At 37.5% G+C, this 20619-nt stretch overlaps 1 protein-coding gene across 2 annotated transcripts; it reads left to right on the plus strand.

Moving 5' to 3' along the window:
• The first annotated feature begins 1925 nt into the window (after window positions 1-1925).
• LOC101168381 (neurocalcin-delta B) lies at window positions 1926-17269 on the plus strand. Of its 2 annotated transcripts, none has more exons than XM_020707013.2 (4): window positions 1926-2069; window positions 14638-15068; window positions 16073-16178; window positions 16258-17269. In XM_020707013.2, exons 2-4 carry the CDS (start codon window positions 14691-14693, stop codon window positions 16350-16352), a joined length of 579 nt encoding a protein of 192 aa, XP_020562672.1. In that variant the 5' UTR covers window positions 1926-2069; window positions 14638-14690; the 3' UTR covers window positions 16353-17269. The 2 variants fall into 2 exon arrangements, with proteins under 2 accessions (XP_020562672.1, XP_004073847.1); XM_004073799.4 differs by having other exon boundaries at window positions 1928-2137.
• The last annotated feature ends 3350 nt before the right edge of the window (window positions 17270-20619 follow it).

The raw sequence follows: 20619 nt of genomic DNA on the forward strand, positions 1-20619 counted from the left end.
TGTTACCTAATGACGAAGTCCACTTAAAGCCATGAAGACAGCCGTCCAGTTAAAAAAGACTTTTGGCAAGGGTGCTGCGATACACTGTTGTGTGTATTTATGTGCTTGAATGAGTGCAGGGTTTGAGGACTGCTCTTCAGTGGACAGCCAGTCAGATCAATGTTATGCAAACCTATTAGAGGTTGCAGCATTCAGGGACTTTCCCCTCAGGGTCAAACTTACTGATGAGCTTCCACCTCTGTTAAAAGTAAATAACAATGTGCTGCGCCGATCAAAGTCTGCTGACAAAAGATGCAGTGATTAGAGTAAAAAAACGAATAATTGCAGCAGTTCTACATTTGCCTGAGGCCATTTGTAAAAGCACCTGCATTTGAATCCAAGAGCTTGCAATTGCAACTTAAAGAAACAAACTTTGATGCAATTAAAACTTCTTTAAACGGGTTTACCTAACAAGTAATTTGACAATTCTATTTTTTTTAGCTCTAACTATTCAGCTTTTATATCATGTTGTAAATTATGCATAAAAAACTTAATATCTTTTCCTTCATTGCTGCTCTTCTGCAATGAGGGGAACTCAATAGAACTTGCGAACGTTTTGCACTTTTGGCCATTTCTGAAGAATCTAAACTTCAAATGTGTTCTTTGTGTTTGCTACTTACATACTTGCTTGATGCATGCAATAAATCACTGTTGCACAGTCAGACTTTTTGCCAACTCAGGTTGAAGGACAGGCTCTAAGTGTACTTCATAAGGCCATTAAGATGAGCGGCTGAATAAGACCTCTGGGTTTGACTTCCTCTAATCATCTTACACTAAGCATGCCTGTCAATGTGCCTACCTGAGACCTCTTGTACTGGGCTGCTGCAGATGCATGTTGGTCATAATCATAAGCTGGTTCTTTATCATCATGCAATACTCAGAAACAAGAAAGCTCATTGAGGTAGAATGTATCGTCTGCAAGAATTTTGTTTGAATCTTGTTTTGCAAAAATATAAAAAGAGGTATAACAAATATGAGATTGTAGCAATGTAAAGATAACCTCTAGCTTTTATCTTATTTGCAACAAAGAATAAATAAGAAAATAAAAAAAGATATAGAAAAGACTGAAGACTGTTTTTAAAAAGATAGGAATAGGAATTCTCTTTTTGTCTTTCAATTTTTAAAATATTTGTCACTAATGAGAATTAAATGTTTACAACAAATTATTTTTTATCCCTGAAAAAAATATGATAAACTATCTTTTTTTAACTTCATACAACGCAATACTACAAAGCCTTACATTAAAAATAATCATACAAAATATTTTTTTTCCTTAAATTAACACTTTGTGAGCACAAAACGCCAAAGTATGCCTACAAAAACTAATTTTTGCCCACAAAGTGTTAATTTGTGCGCATAAAATGCTAGTTTGGGACCAAAAATTCCCAATTTATGGTTATAAATTGCAACTATGTGCAAACAAAATGTTAAGTTGTGTGCTCAAAGTAGCCTATTTGTTTGTGTGTACGAAATGCTAATTTGTGCACATACAAAGTTAATTTGTGTGTACAAATGACGAATTTGTGTGCACAAAATAGTGAGTTGTGGCAACCATTTTTTTCATTTGAGGGAACATTTTTTAATGAATCCAGGGCTCTTGATGATCCTTTTTTTTCATGAAAGCTGCTTTTAGAAATGCTGCTTTTCTATATTTTTTATTTCGAACTATATTGAGTGAATTAAAATGGTGAAAAAAATGTTGTTATTCCATTTATTAGAAAAGCAACCGTTTTGGTTTTTTTAAAGCAACCCTTTTTGTGCACACATGTTAATTTCCCGTAATAACCATTCAGGTGCTCGGCTTTTGTTGCCAGGACAACGACGCTCCCCATTGGTGCCCTGCGCACCACGTGATCCACAGCATTGACGTCACAGCAGGAGGCTGCGGGGCTAAGCGGAGTGTGAGCTGCGGCTCAGATACAGGCGCCCGGAGTTTGGACTACGAGCGGCACCAAACTGCAGCTCTCCGGTGCTTCCTTCCTGCTGCACCTCAACGGTTTACCAGAAACTTTGAGCTTCCTCTCACAGAAGTAAGCTAATGGACTATTAAAGGAAACTTTCTGCAAACCTTCAACTACAGCTTTAAATTTAAAGCTAGGTAAGTTGTAGCTAATTTGTCCGTCCCGCCGTCTTAGTTTTCCCTTTTCCTACTTTAAAATTTAACAATATAAAAAAGGTAGGACGCACGTGCTGATTAAATTCGTGTTTTTAGGCACATACTCGTTCCTTTTTGGGGATATTTGTCTATGAGAACGACTAGTAGTAGTAATTAAACTTTTTTTTTTTTTAATTCCATAACTTTGTTGTTGTAACAGGACACGATGCTAGCAAGGATAAGGCTTTATCCACATTGTAATCGGATGAAGCAGCTCTTTTTATATCCTTAATGAGGCTTCAGGTGTACCAGAGAAACGGCAGACATTTATCTTATTTTTTAGTTAGAGTATTTGTTCGAACAGGAAGCTAAAGATGCTTCTGCGGTGAGCCATAGGATCTTATTTCACCACCAAACACACACCAGACCAGGCAGGAGAGATAAGGCAGCTTCAACACTTGACAATTAACTGGAAAATATTTGGGGGGTTTTGTTAAAACATTTTTTTTAAACTTATTTTTCCAAGTAAATGAGTTTTTGAAAGTGTGAATTCCTCTGACTTCCAAACCTGTCAGTGTTTTGGTTGTAAAGGATCATTTAGTAAGATAAAGTTTCAACATTTGCAAGCTAAATCAAATAGGATAGTAAATTATTTGCCAGTGTTTGTGTTTGTAGATTAGCATCTAACGTGTTTATATTTCTGAATTATCTTTGTGAAGACCGTTAAAATGTTTTAACAACTTGAGCTGCATATTAGATATGAATAGGGCTGTAAAAATAGATTTATTAAAAAAGTTGTAATATTGATTTATTACATTCATAAAAACAACCTTTTTCTTAGTTTTCAGGTGCGTGAAGTTTTTATTAATAACTAAACAACATTGATTGATATAATTGACATTTGTAAGTCCTAATAAAAACATCTCAGAATTTAGTTTTTATAAATATTCTATTTCCAAGGTTTATTATTTATATGCTCCTGGAGATTACTAATCCTTGTTATGATGTAGAGTAGAATCATTAAGTTCAATGTATTTGTTATTTATTTTACTTTAAAGGTAAAAATGTTACATATTTCAGAATTTTTATTGAACATAAATTAGTATACAGTAAGCCCTTGTTGTTCGCGGGGGTTACGTTCCAAAGAGAACCCGTGATAGGCAAAATCCGTGAAGTAGAAACCTTTTTTTTAAACTATTAATATACAGTTAAATACTCTATTATACATTGAAAAGGAAGAACAAACCATTTTACAGGCTCAAGCCTTTGTTTCACAAATAAAAGTACTTGAGAAACTTTTTTTCAACAAATAAGCTGTTTTACGTACGTGTACATATTAAACTGCAACGTTATGATGCACAGGTAGAGAAGAAGCGGAGTGACTTTTTAGCCAATCAGAATGCAGAACACAATACACAATGCAAATCCGTGAGGTAGCAAAACCGTGAAAAGTAAACCGCGTTATAGTTAGGGATCACTGTAGTTAGAAATTACACCATTTGTGGTGTTTATAAATAAGCAATAAAGCAAATAGAGATGATTTGGAATGATAGTAGGTCTTGTAGAGTAATAAATAAGATTCAAACTGGAGTCCGCTTCTCAGTGGCTTTTTTTACTTGGTGGTTTGTGGTAAATAAATGGCTTCGGTTTGATGTGGGATGTATATAGAAATAGATCATAGTTCCATTTTTTTTACCTTTTGGCTCACTCAAATGTTTTTTGAGGAGAGGGGCTTTTATGGATGTTAAAACTGAAACCCCACCTTCTGCCCTCAAATTTGATGCAAACCAGGAAGTTCCTGCAGTTCCCCCTACAACCACTGGAGGCAGGTTCCACAGGGGAGTGCAGTGCTCTCTCATTTATTGCAGAATTATGTTAAAAAAATAACCCGCGATAGGAGAAATTAGCAAAATAGGATTACAGCTGTTTAACAGCTATTAAACCTCTCACTATACACTTTAAACACTTTTTTCAGATGTGAACATTTTCAAACATTTCTCTCTTGTTTAAACTTAAAGTTCAAACCATGAAAAAATAAGTAGAACAAAAAAATATCTGTTTGTGATCAAAGATTTATACGACTGAGTTTTAGGGCCACGGTGAAGAAAAAAAATTCTGGCCAATGTGACGAGTTTTTCTCGTCATTTACGAGATTAATGTCGCCATGACGAGAAAAAACTCGACACAAAGTTTCGAAAGAAACTTGTCGTGTCGAGATAAAAATCGAAATAAAGTTTCCAGATTAAAGTTGCAATGTTGCCAGTCTTTCAGGAGTATTCAGTGTTATGTTATCTCGTAAATTTAAAAGATAAAAACTCGTAAATTTCGGAGAAAAAACTCGTAAATTGACAAAATTTTAAGTCGTAAATTTATGAGAAAGAAACTCGTAAATTTAAGAGATTAAAGTGGACGCGAGCATGCGGAGCAGCAGGTGAACGACGCGCATCAGCAGAGCAGACCGACTAAACTTGGTGGAACAGGTGATCTGAATGTATTGATAACGTTCCAAATGTCTGGAAGCTCCTTTGTTTGATTTATTAAAGTTTTATTCACTGATGGGTGGTTTTGCAGGATCTCTGCAGCCCGATGAAGCCGTCAGTATCCCTGCAGCTGTCCACTTCAATCCTTTCTTCCTCCACCAAAGACCAGATCACTACGTCTGTGTGACGCTTATGTTCAAAGGAGGAGCACTTTTTTGGCATTTTCAACGTTCTAATGCTAATATAACGGACTAATTTCATTCATCTTTGTTTTTTAATGATCAAACGGGACGCTTAATCTGCAGGAGTGGGCGTATGTAACACTGTTTACTTCCGCATTGGTGTTCGGATGACAGGTTCATGACGTAAGGTGACAAATGAACTTCAGGTTATGTGAATGAAAAGGAGAATAAAGTCTGCAGCGGTTTTCTACACCCAAACGTGTCTCTGAGCTCCTTATTTTAAATATGAAAAATTCGGAAAGCCGACTACACTGACAATAATCTGATTTTGAATCATCAAAAGGTTCAGAATCTCTTTGTTTTAAACCTATAATAATCGTGAAATAAAGCTTCACAAAAGGCTCCGCATATTTTATCTTCAAGCTAGGCACCGATAAACGGAAAACTTCGGTGTTTTATCCATGTTAATGTACGACATTTTTCTCGAAGATTTACGAGATTTTAAGTCGTAAATTTATGAGATAAAAACTCGTAAATTTACGAAACTTTATTTCGACTTTTATCTCGACACAAGTTTTTTCTCGTAACTTCGTGTCGAGTTTTTTCTCGTCATGGCGACATTAATCTCGTCATGACGAGAAAAAACTCGTCACGTTGGCCAGAATTTTTTTTCCTCACCATGGCCCTAAAACTCCTTCGTAGATTTATTCAGATTTGGCAAACTGAACTCATTCTGCGGGAGCCACTGCACGGAGGAAATTGATTGGCGAGGTCTCCAGCCAATCGGGACACAGAACTGTAACCAAAACTGTAAAATAATTAATTCTAAAACTTGCAAAAAATTCGACAGAAAACAAAAAAGTGAAACAGCGAGACCACGACAGATGAACCCTGTGATATAGTCAGGGAGCGCTGTGATTTCTCATTGTTATAAAATCAGGTTTTTCCCCCAAAATAAACCCATTTATAATCTGATTCAAGGATCTTTTTGATGTACAAAGCTTTATTCCCCATTTAGGATCACTGCGTGGAGGCTAAGTTTGAAAAAAAAAAAGCTCTTTTTATTTAACAAGAGCTACTTGTTGCACGTTTTGTTGCATCCACGAGTGAACCCAACATAATTCAGACTTTGTGCTGTTTTTGAGCGGTTGTTGAGGTGGACGGAGTTGATTCCGGTCAGCGTGTCCATCCCTCTTCAGGGTTCGCGTTCGGCCTGTAGAATCTAACGTGCCATCGAAGATTATCTGTCCAGTTAAATGTGTGTATGATCTGAACAGGAATTGAAATTGTCACATGAGAAAACAAAGTCTGCTGGTCTGGAGAAAGCAGTCACACAGAGAAAATGGAAAACAAACATGTATTTGTGTGGCTTTTAAACTTTTTATTTCAGATTAGTAATTAAACAGCTTAAGCTTTCCGCCTAACAAGAAGACGTTAGAATCTACAGAGGTGTTGATACAAGAGTGGAGTCTAGCTAATGTCTACTGTTGGTTTTAAAGGCGTCTTCCCAAACATTTCAAGATGCTAAACTCTAACAAATGTTTGCTAAATTTGAACACATGCTTTATTTTTGTCAGCGTGGGTTTCTTGCGGTCATGCTCTGGGCCTGACTGGCTGCATCGACCTTGCATCCTGTAGTTAAGCTTGTCGAAGAAGAGTTTTTAGGGAAAGCGGATGTGGAGAGAGGAAAAAAGATTAAAGTTAGTCTGTTGCAGAGGAGAATCAGCAAAAAAGGAAAAACACTGATTACAGCCTGTCACGTGGATACAATTGTGAACTGATGTCTACATTTATCTCACTCTGTGGTTCAGATACCACTAACAGAGGGAACATTTTCCTTCACTATTTAGCACAAAATAAACATCCTTCTCCCTTAAGGATAAGTAACAATTTACCATGTTTTCCTGTCTCTTTTTTTGTGGGTCTAGTTTTATCTGAGTTGTTTTGTGAATCATGTTTCCTCATAAGTCCCTTCAAGGTCAGGATTGTGGTTTTCTGAGGCACTTCGACGCACAAACCTCTCCTGCTCAATGCTTGTTCATTTGGATCTAGTTGTTGCCTTGAATTTCTCAAATACAGAACAAAAACGACTTTTTATACGCAAGTTTAAAAGTAGGTAATGAAGTCATCTTTCAAGACGAGAGTGTAAACTTCACGCTGTCTGTCCAGAGGAACTACGGCTGCTTTGTGTCATCACAGCATCATGTGACATCAGGACAAACTCAAAATAATGACTTTGTAAATACAATTTTGTGGCTAAATAAATATGTGCTTAAAGGGATAAAAATTTTTAGCTTTGAAATTTTTAAAAATATTTATTCAGAGTTGGCCAAAGATTTGCATCATCATCTAGAGATACCATCACATTTATGAATTTCTTTAATATAATTTTCAAAATAATTTGTTGTTGCAGATTCATTGTTTATTTTTATTGTTTTGTAATATATTCTTCAGATCAGATAAATGTTCTGGCATAGTTCTGGATGGTATTTTTATGGGTTTTGTTAACCCCTTGACACCTATTGATGCAAATATGGACCAAACCACTTCAGCTTCAAGTTTATCGTAATTTAGTAACTACTTGAAAGCAAAAACATATACTGTATATATTTTAATGTTATTTTATTTTTTTCACAGCTGGAAAATAAGTTGTGGGGAAAGGGGTTAAGCAAAGTTTGATACATTTTCATTAGGGCTGGGTTGATAAATCGATGATTCGATCTGAATTGATCCAAGCTTAATCGATCCATAAAAGTAGAGATCGATCTTTGGTGCTTTTGCTTTTCCGGTGACCTAACGCTATTCCCGTGAGATTTTGTGAGATCAAGCATTGAAACAATGACGGTGTACAGATGTAAAACTGCTAAACAGATTTCAAAATACAATCAGAAGGTTCATGAAGCATTACTAATGTACTCTGATACATCTACAGAGTAATTTTAACAATAACAGCAGTAAAGCCAAAGTCAGCTAGCTTGATGCTAACGTATAATGGAACTTCCCATAGGACGGCTAATGCTAACGCTTGTTTGACCTAAGCATACATTGCTAACTAAATGAACAGCTTTATATATCCAGCCATGAATATTCTAAACTTTTTCAAGAGTTTAAAGTAACCATCTGTGGTCTAAAGTACTTTTTTTTTGCTCAAATATAGCGTGTAATGCTAAACCGTAAGCTCCACCTAGTGGCCAAACTGAAACGCAGGTTTTCTTAACGATCTGTGCGTTTCTGTTGGAGCTTCTCCGTTAAATAATACATTTTACAGTATGTGAACTGTATTAGATTAATATGAATATCTTCTAAAAATGTACATTATTATTGTATTTCTATACAAATATGTGTAAATGTGTAAATTCAAAATTGAATTCAACCAAGTTTATTGAAAGAATCGAGAACATTTCGTGCATCAAATCGATCGATTCTGGAACTTATTGGTGAAACCAGCCCTAGTATTTTAAAGCACAATCGTTCAGCATGAATAAAACCAATACTTTAATCTAGTTTAAATCCTTTAATTTTTATTACATTATTTCTAAAAAAACTTTTTTTTTGTTTGTTTATTAAATTATTTTATGTGTTAAGTTCCTATCAGATAGATAAAAAAACAATCTAAAATAAAATGAAACAAATATTTGACGCTTCCTCTAGTAGTGATTAGCATTTTGGATCCAATTTTCTTTTTGATTTATTTTTTAAATATTGTGGAGTGCAGTTCTAGTATTACAGTGTTAGACTCAGTTTACATTTGCTAGAAATTCTTCATGGTACTAGATTGTGCTGCACCAATATTGTTTTTATTTTTAGGTATGTGACGGCATATGCTGTTTGTTGTTCATTATTTATGTTTAAGACAAAAAGGATCAGATAAAGGTAGAAAAAAGTATCACCGTACGCCCGCTGTTGGCTTTTTTAACAACTATACAAAGGTAATGGCTCCTAAAATATACTTTTACTTGTAATTGTACAATTTTGATAAATTAAGTTTATTTATCTCTGGTTTAAAAAAAATAAAAACCTATACAGCTTTAATCTTTTAACTCTTTTTTTTTTTGTTTTGTTTTTTTGTTCGGACTTTCCTGCGGCTCTGGTACAGGTGGGACCAATAGCGGCTCTCTGACCTTAAACCAAATAACGCAGCAGATAGAGTTGCAGTCGGACATTCAAGGAGTCGCTGAAACCAGCAACACTTTGCCACGGTACTTGAAATGTGAGCATGCGTGCTGGTAAAGTTATGCCTGGCTGCAGCTGTGTTTAATGGAGTCAGCTGGGGCTTGTTTATAGATGAACTGATGCAGATATAAGTTCTGAAGCTTGTAAAACTGTGTGGTCCTTTCATCCATTAGCAGGATCGTTATTTTGAAGCTCATTGAGGTTTTAAGGAAGTAGCTTTTTTATTTCTTGGTTATTATTGTGCGGATTGAGACGAAGCCTTAGCATGAAAATATTGAAAGTGGTTGTCAGGAGAAAGTTTATGCTCCATTTTTGGTTTTTTAGATTATTAGTTGGAAGCAGATTAATAAACCTTTAAAGGCTTTGATGCAACATCACTGTCTGCTAAATAAAACCCAGTAGCTTCAACAATTTCCAGGATTATAAGTGTGCAATACTAGCGTACTTTGGTAACGCGTGAAAATCAATGACTACATGAAATATCTAATGTGCAACTTTCTGTATTTAAAAGCATTTTGTCGACATATCAAGCAACAGCTAGTATTTTCGCTAATGCAGATGGAGCAGGAAGAATTTTCAGGTTTGTCTGATACTAATAGTTACAGGAAATGTTTGACATGCAGACCAGAGTGTGGTTTAAACACCCGCTAACAGAGGTAAACAAACGTTTGTTCCTGGGTTGCAGTAATCGTGCACCACTGAGAACAAATTACTGATGAATCCACCCAACTGCAGAGAAAATGTAGATTACATGTGCTTTTGCAGAACTACTTTCGTTTAGAGAGAAGCTTTTTTTGAAGCGTAACATTTTTTTTTCTTCCACTGAACTTTCTACATCGTAAAATAATTGATCTTGTGTGAGAGGTTATCAGGTTGCAAATCCTGCAGGTCTGATAATTGCTTGTCTGTGTGGTGGAGAATAGCTGCACTCAGCTCTGCAGCTTGGTTGCAGATGCATCGGATTTCCTTATGAATGCATCATTCATAAACGCACTATTTGTTTTTGAGTTTCTCCCAGCCGCTGCGTCTTGCAGGCTGCCTTCTCCACGCTCCATGCTCTTGGATTATCCGGTAGAGTCTTGCGTTAAGATTTACGGAGAGGATCTAAATGGAGACTTGCCTGTTACATAAGTAGACTACAAGATGTTCTAGGAGGAAGGTCTCATTGAGATCAAACAGCAAGTTTGTCTGAATATAGAGAGCACACCGCTTTATTTCACTTGCATTTTATTTTTGTGATACATGTTCTGTTAAGGACAAATCTACACACATTTAAACCTCCGAATTGTTATGTTTGTCTTCCTTTTGAAAAGTTTAAAGTATATTTTTTGATGTCTTAAAGGTAATTTATGGATTTTAGCTTTATTTATGCCACAAGTTTGTTGATATATTTTGTTTAACTCATTCAATAGTGCAACATACTTAACAGAAATATAGTAAAAATATTAATAAATAAGTTAAAAAAACAATTTTCTTGTCGATCTGCTATCTATTCAGAAATTCAACAATTATTATAAATAAATACTTGTTGGTTGCTAATTATTTCTTAAAAGATATGAAGTTTAATGGGTATTTATTGTAAATAATCCATGTTTACCTTTTGTTTGTTATATATAAGGGAGGCTAATCTGCCATTTTCTTATTCATGAATGAATAATAACTGAATAAGTAACGGTGAAGATCTCCTTTTAAAGATTTGAAGGTCTAACATTTTTTTTTGATGGATTAGAAAAACCAGAACGTGGGTCACTTCTGTAAATTTAATAAAGGGGCTCTATTTTTTAAATTTGACCCATTGGGCTCATAGAACTTAAATGCTTTGCTTTTATTTAAAAAACAAATCCTGATGATTGTTGTATCATCAAACAGTTGTGGAAATAGTTGGATTATTCAAAACAAAGCAAAACATTGGCTTTTGTCTGCAAGTTTTCTTTCTTGAACATATCATTGGGAAAATGTTAGCTTTGGATGCTACTGATCACATCGTATTGTGCCAGGAAATGCCGTGTTATCATTCCCATCACAATCCACCATTCCCGTCGAGTCAGCGTCTGCGCAGATCTTGAAAGAAAAAGTGACGGCGTGAGAGCCGAGTGCTTTACTGAACATCCCATCAGCCAGTCCTCCTTTCTATTTCTGTCCCTGTGAGATCAATGAACACTTTTAACAGTTAAGACTCTTACCTGCCTCGCCTGGCAGCCAGCTAAAGTCACAGTTATATAACCGAGGCTGCGATGCTTGGAAAGATAACGTAGTTGAAAAGTAATAACCATTTCACTACCAGCCCAGCGAAAGCTAGTTTTGCGTGGAAGACAGGCCTGAAATAGAGATGCTGACCTCAGCCTGTGCAGATGATAGTGAACTTGAACAGTTGGTGTCCATTTCCTGCAACGCCACCTCTATATGTGGCCAGTGTAAAACTACAGTCCAGCTACCTGCTGAATTTAATTCCAAAAATACATAAAAATGTCTGAAAAACATCAACGAAAGCAGTAACTTTTGTGTTTAATGCAGGTTTTGATGACAAAAAAAAACCTCCTACTTTTTTCTGTACATCTGGATGGGAATATTTTACATTCAGCAAGAGGAAAATCCCAACATGAGCTTACAAACTCCACAAAAGAAATGTTATTTATAGTTTGCCTTTTAAAACAAAACAGCAGAAAATAAAAAAAACACGAACGACTCACTGCAGAGACGTGGCTCTTGCATAAATCACAGTTCCTTAAGTCATTTTAACCTCAAACGTGTGTAAAAATATTCTAAAATGGCAAATATGCCACCAAAGCTAAATATTGCGTACATTATGTCAAGCAAAAAAGTTTCAGGTTTGAGGAGTTTTTAGCAAACTGTACATTTATAGCCATCCACAGTTTACACACCTTTGACGCTTTCAGCCAAAAACATGCTAGTCTGCAGTAGGGATGCAACTATTACTACGATTCAGTTCAATGGTATAACAAACTGAGAATTGTGGCGTTCCAAGAGATCAATCCTCAAAGATTGGAGGGGCATAAACACATTTTAAATCAAATACATGTACTTTTGATTTAGTAAATCCTGTGGTTGTTTCTGCAGAGCTATTTGGAATCAAATTAATTCACCTTTTCTCTCCGGTTTGTAATAATGAAGAGAAAAGAAAAACATTTCATCCATTCTGTCATAATTGTGAGGCTGGAAGGAGTCTGTCTGATTACGTCTGCAGCTATAAAACAAGCTAGTGAACAATCAGCCTTTTACTGGAAGCTTGATTCATTTTGTTGTTGTTGTTTTTGTGGCGAGTGAAAATTGTTTAAAGTAATGTTGTCATGTTTTCTAGCTGGAGCGTGCTGAAAGGCTAGGGTGATTACTTGTTCAGTTGTCATGACTACTCTTTCCCAGTAATAACAAGAGTGTACCACAATCCATCAAGCAATTAAAATGCAAATTGTTTGACAAGCCAGTCTTTTTTTCTAGCCACTTCACCAGGCTGAGCGAGAGCCTGACAGAACATTCCTAATTTGATATGAAAGAAAAGAACACGGACATACTGATGGATGTTCCAAAAACATGTTGATTTGAGCTTTTTAGATGCGTCAAAGAAGAATGGAAAGAGTCATTTTTCAACCATTTCAGTTTGGCCTGAATGCATGTCAGTGTAAACAATTCATGAAATATCAATTAATTAGTAAAACAAACAGAGGCTGCATTGTAAATTCTACAGTCTAAATAGGATTTGGAGTGGAATGGGTTTATCAAGAACAGCTACTTATTAATAAATTCGTCTAGATGGCCTGAAAGCAGATTCTTAGGATGTCATCTAATAAATCTGTTGTTTTTTTGGATTTGCTTTAGTGGCTGTTAATGACTCAGATATGACAGGAAATTACTAATCACCTGGTTGAATCATTTTTACCAACAGTTCTGCTGTTTATAATGGTAAAAACACAAAAGCAGGAACTAAATCTACTTTAAACAAAGTTATGCAAAATAAACTATTAAAAGCATTAAAGAAGAATGTTTTTTACATCCTCTCATTGAAAAGATCACGTTAGAGGGGATAAGATGCAGCTTGCCTTTAGCTAGACACAACTTTCAATTAGATTTAATCCAAGAAATTATAATATCAGTAATAAAAAATTCTAATTATGTAGAAAATTGTTTTACATCGCTTAAGAAATGGGTTTTAACTCCTAGGAACCCAAAAACAATTTCCCTGTGGGCTTTTAAAGTTAGTTTTTGTGTGTTTGTTTATTAATAGCAGCCTAAAAAAAAAGAAAATAATGAAGATACAATTAAACTAATAAAAAAAATATAAATGATCTAAATTTGAGCACATGGGTTCTTAAAGGTTAAATGTAAATGTGAAAAATAAATTAATGACATGAAACAATTTTGCATGTTTGCATAGCCAGTCTTGTTCCAAAGCAGGTTTTCAGGATGGAATTGTCATAACTTGGTATCTAAACTAAATACATTTGGAACTTGTATTAATAAAATTAGAGAAAATAATGGGAAGGTTTTGATTTATATGTTTTCCTTACAGAAATGCAGCACAATTCCTCCAAATCCTAAATGCAGATTTTATGCAAAATAAAAGGACAAGTGCACAGCTAAACATTTAAATGAGTTGGCCCTAAAAGCTTTTGTGCAGGAGGATTCATTTAGGGAGGCCTGCCATTAACAGCAGCTTCTGCAGATGGAGGGAAATACCACTGAACATGCTGCTACTGTAGTTAGTCAGCGTTCAGGGGAACGATTGGTTTCTGCAGGGCTGAAAGTCCCTGTCACCTTAATAGAAATCATAATTTATGTGAGGTAATTTAAGCTGCTTTTTCGGGGAATTGAAGGAAATTTAAACTAAATTTCTCAGGATATATCAATTCGAGAGCAAAGGTAAAGCAACTCATTTAGATGAGTGAGTGTGAATTAAGGTAACAAGTGTTTCTTTCCACAGCAGGAACATGCGGCATGTACTTTGTTGCTTGAACTGACCTGACTTGACTAATCTCATCTGACATTATCCTTGGCCAATCTTTACGGCTTGCTTATTGACTTCACCTTGGGTCAGAGGCTTGCAGTCAAACAAGGGAAGGTGCTAAGCACATTAGGAGCATGGTTTTTCATGCTCACTGTCTACAGCTGGCTGACAAGCTCCACATTTCTGTACGTTGCAGAGGATATGCTCCTTTTGTGATTGTGTTCAGGTTGTCTGCTGTGCAGAAGTGAGACTGAAGGTGCAGCCTAACAAAACCAGAAAGAAAGCTTTAAAGTTCCTGCAGGAAATAGAAAGTTGCATTTGCAAAGCTGCATGCACAGACGTACTGGCACGCATTGGGTCTTCATTCAGCAGGTGTGATTGTGCTTGTGGAGGAGCTGTGCAGCTTTTGGGGGGTCTCTGTTTAACCTCCAGCGGGGTATTATTGGAGAAAAATATACAGATGCAGCAGAAAATGCAAGAATTTTACATTTATAAATTGAAAGAATAGAAGTTTTACAAACTCTTCTCTGAAGCAAGTAAGTCCATTTTTAACACTAGTTTCCTTTCCTAAACAAACTAGCTAAAGGTGAGGGTTTTTTTTTTGGTCTTGAAAGCCTCAATCTCCTTCAGGCTTTCAGTCCAGCTCTGAGTCACCAAACAGCAGATGAAAATATCATCTAACCAACTGCTGTTTGCCTTCATCTGCAGTCGGAAGCGCAGCTCCTCTCACATCTCCCACAGCCTCAGCAACAGCCGCCGTCATGGGGAAGCAGAACAGCAAGCTGCGTCCCGACGTCATGCAGGACCTGATGGACAACACGGACTTCACGGAGCACGAGATCACCGAGTGGTACAAGGGTTTCCTGCGAGACTGCCCCAGCGGCGCCCTCTCCATGGAGGAGTTCAAGAAGATCTACGCTAACTTCTTCCCGTACGGCGACGCCTCCAAGTTCGCAGAGCACGTCTTTCGCACGTTTGATGCCAACGGCGACGGGACTATAGACTTCAGGGAGTTCATCATCGCCCTCAGCGTCACCTCACGGGGTCGGCTGGACCAGAAGCTGAAGTGGGCCTTCAGCATGTATGACCTGGACGGGAATGGATACATTAGCAGAGCAGAGATGCTGGAGATCGTGACGGTGAGTCTTTTTTTATATGTATGTTTTCCTTCTAAGCTCTCAGTGATTGAGACCAGCAGACGTTAAGTGAACTTATCTCACAGCATTTGTTCAATCGCCTCCCATAAGGCCGTTCCTGACAGTTTAAGTGGAGGTTTTGGACGGCAGCAGGTCCTCTCTGGTCCTGGATCTCTACAGAACCCCCTTCCATCATCCCGTTAACCTCCTCCAGCTTCCAACTAATGAGCTTCAGTGTCACACATCACCCAGCAATCCTCTTCACATGTTTGTTACATCAGACGCCTGATGGTTTTAGACTGAGCTCTGAAAAACGTGTAATCCCACATCTTCAAGTGTTCCAAGAGGGCCGCTACTTTTATCCATGATGTTTTCATTCATAAAAAGTTGATCTAAAATGATAAAGTATCATTGTTCCAGTTTGGATTGCTACCTTCATCAAAATGACAGTATATCGTCATTTAGCTTGTAAATATTGTTGAGTTTGTACTTGAACAACTTGAATGATTTTAACTTATTGTTGGGTTCATTCAACAGTGTTTGGAAATATTGTATTTTTAGAAGGTATTGAGAATAATAAGGGAAGAATAATGTAAAACATTAAAATTGCAGTATAAAGTGTATTAAAAGAAAAAATCAACCATAGCCATAAACAAAAAAATCCTTCATACACAGGATAAGAAAATGATATAAATTAATCTGAAAGGAAATGCAGAACATTACAAATCTGAAAGGCTTAATGTCCTACTCTGATAATCTATTTACATATCTTTACATTATAATTATTCAGTTTTTAGGCAAAATCAAAAACATTTTATTTCCCACAGTTTCAGAGAGAAAAGCCAAAAAAAAAAGAAGTATTTTCTTTGGTCTTTCTCAGCTATGGACCTCATAGATGATTTTTATTTTGTTCTTTCTTTGGTTGTCAACGGGTTGTACTTATCTATCTGCTTTTTTTATGACTTTGGCAACGAAACAATGTCTTATTCTGTTTACTCTGCCTTCAGGCCATTTACAAGATGGTTTCCTCTGTGATGAAGATGCCGGAGGACGAATCCACACCAGAGAAACGCACAGATAAGATCTTCAGGCAGATGGACACAAATAAAGACGGTAAGGATGGATTCATTGTCCGAATGGAAGAGAAATGCCATGAATTCAGGGGCTCACAAGTCTTCTCTTTGTGTTCCAGGTAAACTGTCTCTCGAGGAATTTGTCGAGGGCGCAAAGAACGACCCTTCCATTGTGCGACTGCTGCAGTGCGATCCCAGCAGTGCTGGGCAGTAGAAAACTGGACTCTTCCCACTGATAAATCCCTTTTAATCTTTCCAATCTGACCTGCCTGAGATTGTTTTTAACACAACATGAGCTTTGGAGGCACATGAACACGCAGACCTGCAGCTGTACATGACACAAAAAAACGCAAAAAATGTTCTTTAGACTCGCTCACTGACACACTGTTCATGTGCCTCTTTTGCCTTGGCAAAGGCTGCTGTCAAAAACAAGTCTCACTCGGGGTACAGAAGGGACTGGAAAGACTGAAATCCCATCAGACTTGTTAAAACAGAAGCTGTTCCTGCTCCTACTGAGAGGAAAAGCCGGCAAGGATAACCCTGTGGTTTGCGCTATTCATCGAGCCGATTCCAAGTTTGCTGTTTTGTTTTCTTTTTCTTTTCAAGAAAAAAAAAATTCTCAATTCAAGAGGAGTTCCGCGCGTTTGCGAGTGTACAGAGTATTTCATTGTAGCTCCAAGTCAACACTGGAAGAAATGAAATGTACGAGTGCAGGACTCTCCCTGTCCACTTGGATTATTTATAAGCAATATCTGGGAATTTTAGTTTTTATAACCATTATAATGTTTTTTATAGTTAGTCTGGAATGATGTTACAGAAAAAACAGTTTTTCTTTCAAAGGAGGAGAATGAAAACCATCCGGTGTTTTGAAAGTGACTTTCTGCCAAGTTCTGTGGACACATTTTAGAGATCCCACTAATACTCATCTTTGCACATAGTTTCAATACAAGTCAGAGTTTTCAACGTTTTAAACTGAGCTGTGATTCTCTGTGCCCAACTATGGATTAACCATTGACTGTATTTGAGAATGGGACTGAGTGACTCCGCCCCAGTCGCGTTCCGAAAGGGAAGTACCTGCTGGATCCAAGAAGTCTAAATCTCATAGACCTCTATTGATAAACAAACAGCTATTACTCAGTCATTCTGTTTGTGTGGTTAGCGCTTTTGCCTCACAGCAAGAAGGCCCCTGGTTCAAGTCCTGACTGGGGGACCTTTCTGTGTTTGCATGTTCTCCCCGTGCATGCCGGGTTCTCTCCGGGATCTCCGGCTTCCTCCCACCGTCCAAAACATGCTTCGGAGGTTAATTGGCAACTCTAAAATTGTCCATAGGTGTGGAGTTAGAGCAAGTTATTCAAGTTCTAAACAGACCAATTGATGAATTGACAAAATGACAAATATATACCACAATGCATTGCATTTTTTATGTTAAAAAAGTAAAATCTAAATTATTATTTTATAAATCATCCAAGTTTTCAGAGTCAGAACAGTGGATTCATAAAACGTCTTTGTAAAATTCTCATATATAATCACATAATCAGTGATGTCTTTAGAAAAAGTCAAAGTCCCACTATCTGTCACATACCTACTTGTGTGAAATTTGTTCTCGGCATTTGACCCATCCCCTGGGGGAGCGGTGAGCTGCAGACACAGCCGCGCTCGGGAACCATTTGGTGGCTCAACCCCCCAATCCAACCCCTTAATCCTGAGTGTCAAGCAGGGAGGATTTGGGTCCCTTTTTTTTTAGTCTTTGGTGTGACTTGGCCTGGATTTGAGCTCATGACCTTCCAGTCACAGGGCAGACACTCTACCACAAGGCCACTGAGCTAAAAGTAGTGAGCATTGTGTCCAAATTGCGTTAACATTCAGGCCAATGGATAGTTCAGCACTGTAGTTCAGTTTTTTATTAATTGGGGAGTAGGGAAGGAACATTTAGTCAATGGTGCTCACACTGGCCAAGAAGGGAGGGGCTTCCTTTTCTTTTTCTGCTGTTTACTACATGTCCGCCTCCTACAGTTGGAAAAACCTTGGTGCGAAATATCGAAGCTGAAATCTGGTGAATTTATCTCCTGGCTTTCTCTTTCTCAGCTTTAGTCCGTAATATGAAAGATGTGTGCTATAATCTATGTAAACGTGCATTTACATAGATTTTTCCTTGAAAATGGTTACTTTAAAGCAGGTTGCCAAGTGTGGTATGAACACAGCTTGACAGGTTTTGTGGGGCCTGCTTTCAAATGGTAGGGTTGTGGACTTCCAACAACCTCACTCCTGATTGGTGGGTGTGGTTTCCATAGAAACATTGACTCAGACAGACTTGGACCAATCACTGTCTGGCTCCAACTTGACCATGTTCGTATCAATGGCAACTGAATTGACTTTCTATCGTTGGAGCCGGATGTAAGCCATTTTTTCTATGAGTGACATCACAATCACTCAGTTCAGTTCTCATATACAGTCACTGGGCTAACAAGTGTGTTTGGAAGATGTTATATGAACATATAGCTTGTTCTTATATATTCTGTTACTCTGATGACATTGTGGCGTTTTGCTGCAATAGATGAGATTCACTTTAAAGCTGGAAGTTATTGGCATTTTCCATTCATCATTTATGCTAGATGTTAAAAAAGAGAGGACCACACACATTGCTTTGCAGACACTTTTGAAAATCTATTTTATCCCTAATTTTTGTAAGAAAGGAACTGTCTGCAAATGTTGATTTTCCTTAGTGGTGAGAACAGTTTTTTGGGGGGGACGAGTCCCGATGTCTCCTCCTGAATGGCTTTTATTTTCATCACTGAAGCAGAAATTCTGTTAGTCACGATGGCGATTGGCAGCAGACCTCGCCGGCGTGCTCTGAGCGCTCTTCATCAGCTCTCATTCACACCTGCCTGTGGACAGGAGGTACAGTGTTTCTCACATGATAGCATGTGACTTTTGGCTGAAAAAAAATGGAAAAATAAAGTGCAGATTTATTCTCTGAATTTCATCTTATTTATTTTTTTAAATATAAGTGAGTCGATCCGGTACTTCGACCCCATGTTTCATTTCAAAAGTATCTTGTGGTCAAGTGCCAAATATGGATGGAAAAAAGGAAAAGAACAGTATTGTGTCCGTCATAAATAACCTGCTGAACAAGGATATAAAATGTTAAAAAAAAAAAAGCTTTCACTGTATCATTTTGTAGATTTTATATTTGTTAACTTGCATTATGTGTTTTGTGTAGTATGTCCATTTTGTTATTTAAATAAAGGCAAAATGGGAAAATGTATTTTTTTTTTCCCAATTGCGCCCTATTTACCCACTGTCTCAAATTTGATGCACATATGTTTTAACATAGCAACTGTTTTATGAAGAATTATCAAGCAAGCCATCATTTAAAAAAAGGAACAATAGATGAACTCTTATCCTAATCTTTTGAAAATTAGCAAAACTTTTTCCTGCCAAATGTGTTTTTGAGATTTAATAGAAGCGACAAATTTGAAATGAGCAGGAAAACGCATTTTATTGCCTCTAGTGGAATGATGATGGACTACAGGGCAGAAGACATGGGCCAAGTTATATGCTGTACACTTTAAAAACAAACAAGGGAACACCGTGGTGCAGCGGTAGGGCGGTCGACCCATGATCGTAATATTGCGGGTTCGATTCCCGCCTTGCACGCTCATGAGTTGAAGTGTCCTTGGGCAAAACACTGAACCCCACCTTGCCTCTGGTGGTAGGCGGGCGCCTGTGTTTGGCAGCGGAGCGGCCACCAGTGTGTGAATGTGTGTGTGAATGGGTGAATGGGGCTGTGACTGTAAAGCGCTTTGTCCTTGTAGGTAGAAAAGCGCTATAGAAGTATGCCATTTACGCCATTTTATAATTGAGCGTTACTCCAAGCCAGTCACAGTTCTGTGTAATCAACCTGTTCGATTGGGAAGCACAAATAAAACGCTTTCCATTTTCTTGGAAAGCTCAGCACTTCACTTCAACCTTTTTTTTTCTTTTTGACAACATTTTGGTCATTAGGGTGTCACTGCTGAACATCCTTCAGTGATGAAGCTCACAAGGAACCAAACTACTGCTTACCCAGACACAGAGCTGTTAGGTTTCGTTTTTGGCACATGCAGAGTTATGTTGTTTCACCTGTTAAGCTTTTCCTTTCTCCCCCTAGTGGCGGAATTGCACATTTCGGTTATTTCTTCAAAAATCATAACTCGCCACAGGAATGGACTAGAAACTTGCTTTCTTTTTTAAACATCCTTATGATTTTTACTCTTCATGTGTGGGCCGGACTAAACCACCTGGCGGGACGGATATGGCCCGCGGGCCGTATGTTTGACACCCCTGGTCTAGTGGGTCTAGATGACCCAACTCCCAATGTTAAAGTGCCTAGGATAGCACAAGGGTTAACAGGGATAGAGTGTCTGTCTGTCTACAGGGGTTGGACTCGCTACCATTCCCGCCCAGGAGGAGGACACCCAGGAGAAGAGGGGGTCCATAAG

The sequence above is a fragment of the Oryzias latipes genome, chromosome 11 (genome assembly GCF_002234675.1).
Source record: "Oryzias latipes chromosome 11, ASM223467v1".
NCBI classification, from domain to species: domain Eukaryota; kingdom Metazoa; phylum Chordata; class Actinopteri; order Beloniformes; family Adrianichthyidae; genus Oryzias; species Oryzias latipes.

What these genes read in the sequence shown, in the direction of transcription:
- LOC101168381 (XM_020707013.2), top strand. Translation starts at nt 14,691, where the DNA reads ATGGGGAAGCAGAACAGCAAGCTGCGTCCCGACGTCATGCAGGACCTG. An exon ending in AGATGCTGGAGATCGTGACG is followed by an intron (nt 15,069 to 16,072) that starts GTGAGTCTTTTT and finishes CTCTGCCTTCAG; the next exon opens with GCCATTTACAAGATGGTTTC. An exon ending in GATGGACACAAATAAAGACG is followed by an intron (nt 16,179 to 16,257) that starts GTAAGGATGGAT and finishes TTTGTGTTCCAG; the next exon opens with GTAAACTGTCTCTCGAGGAA.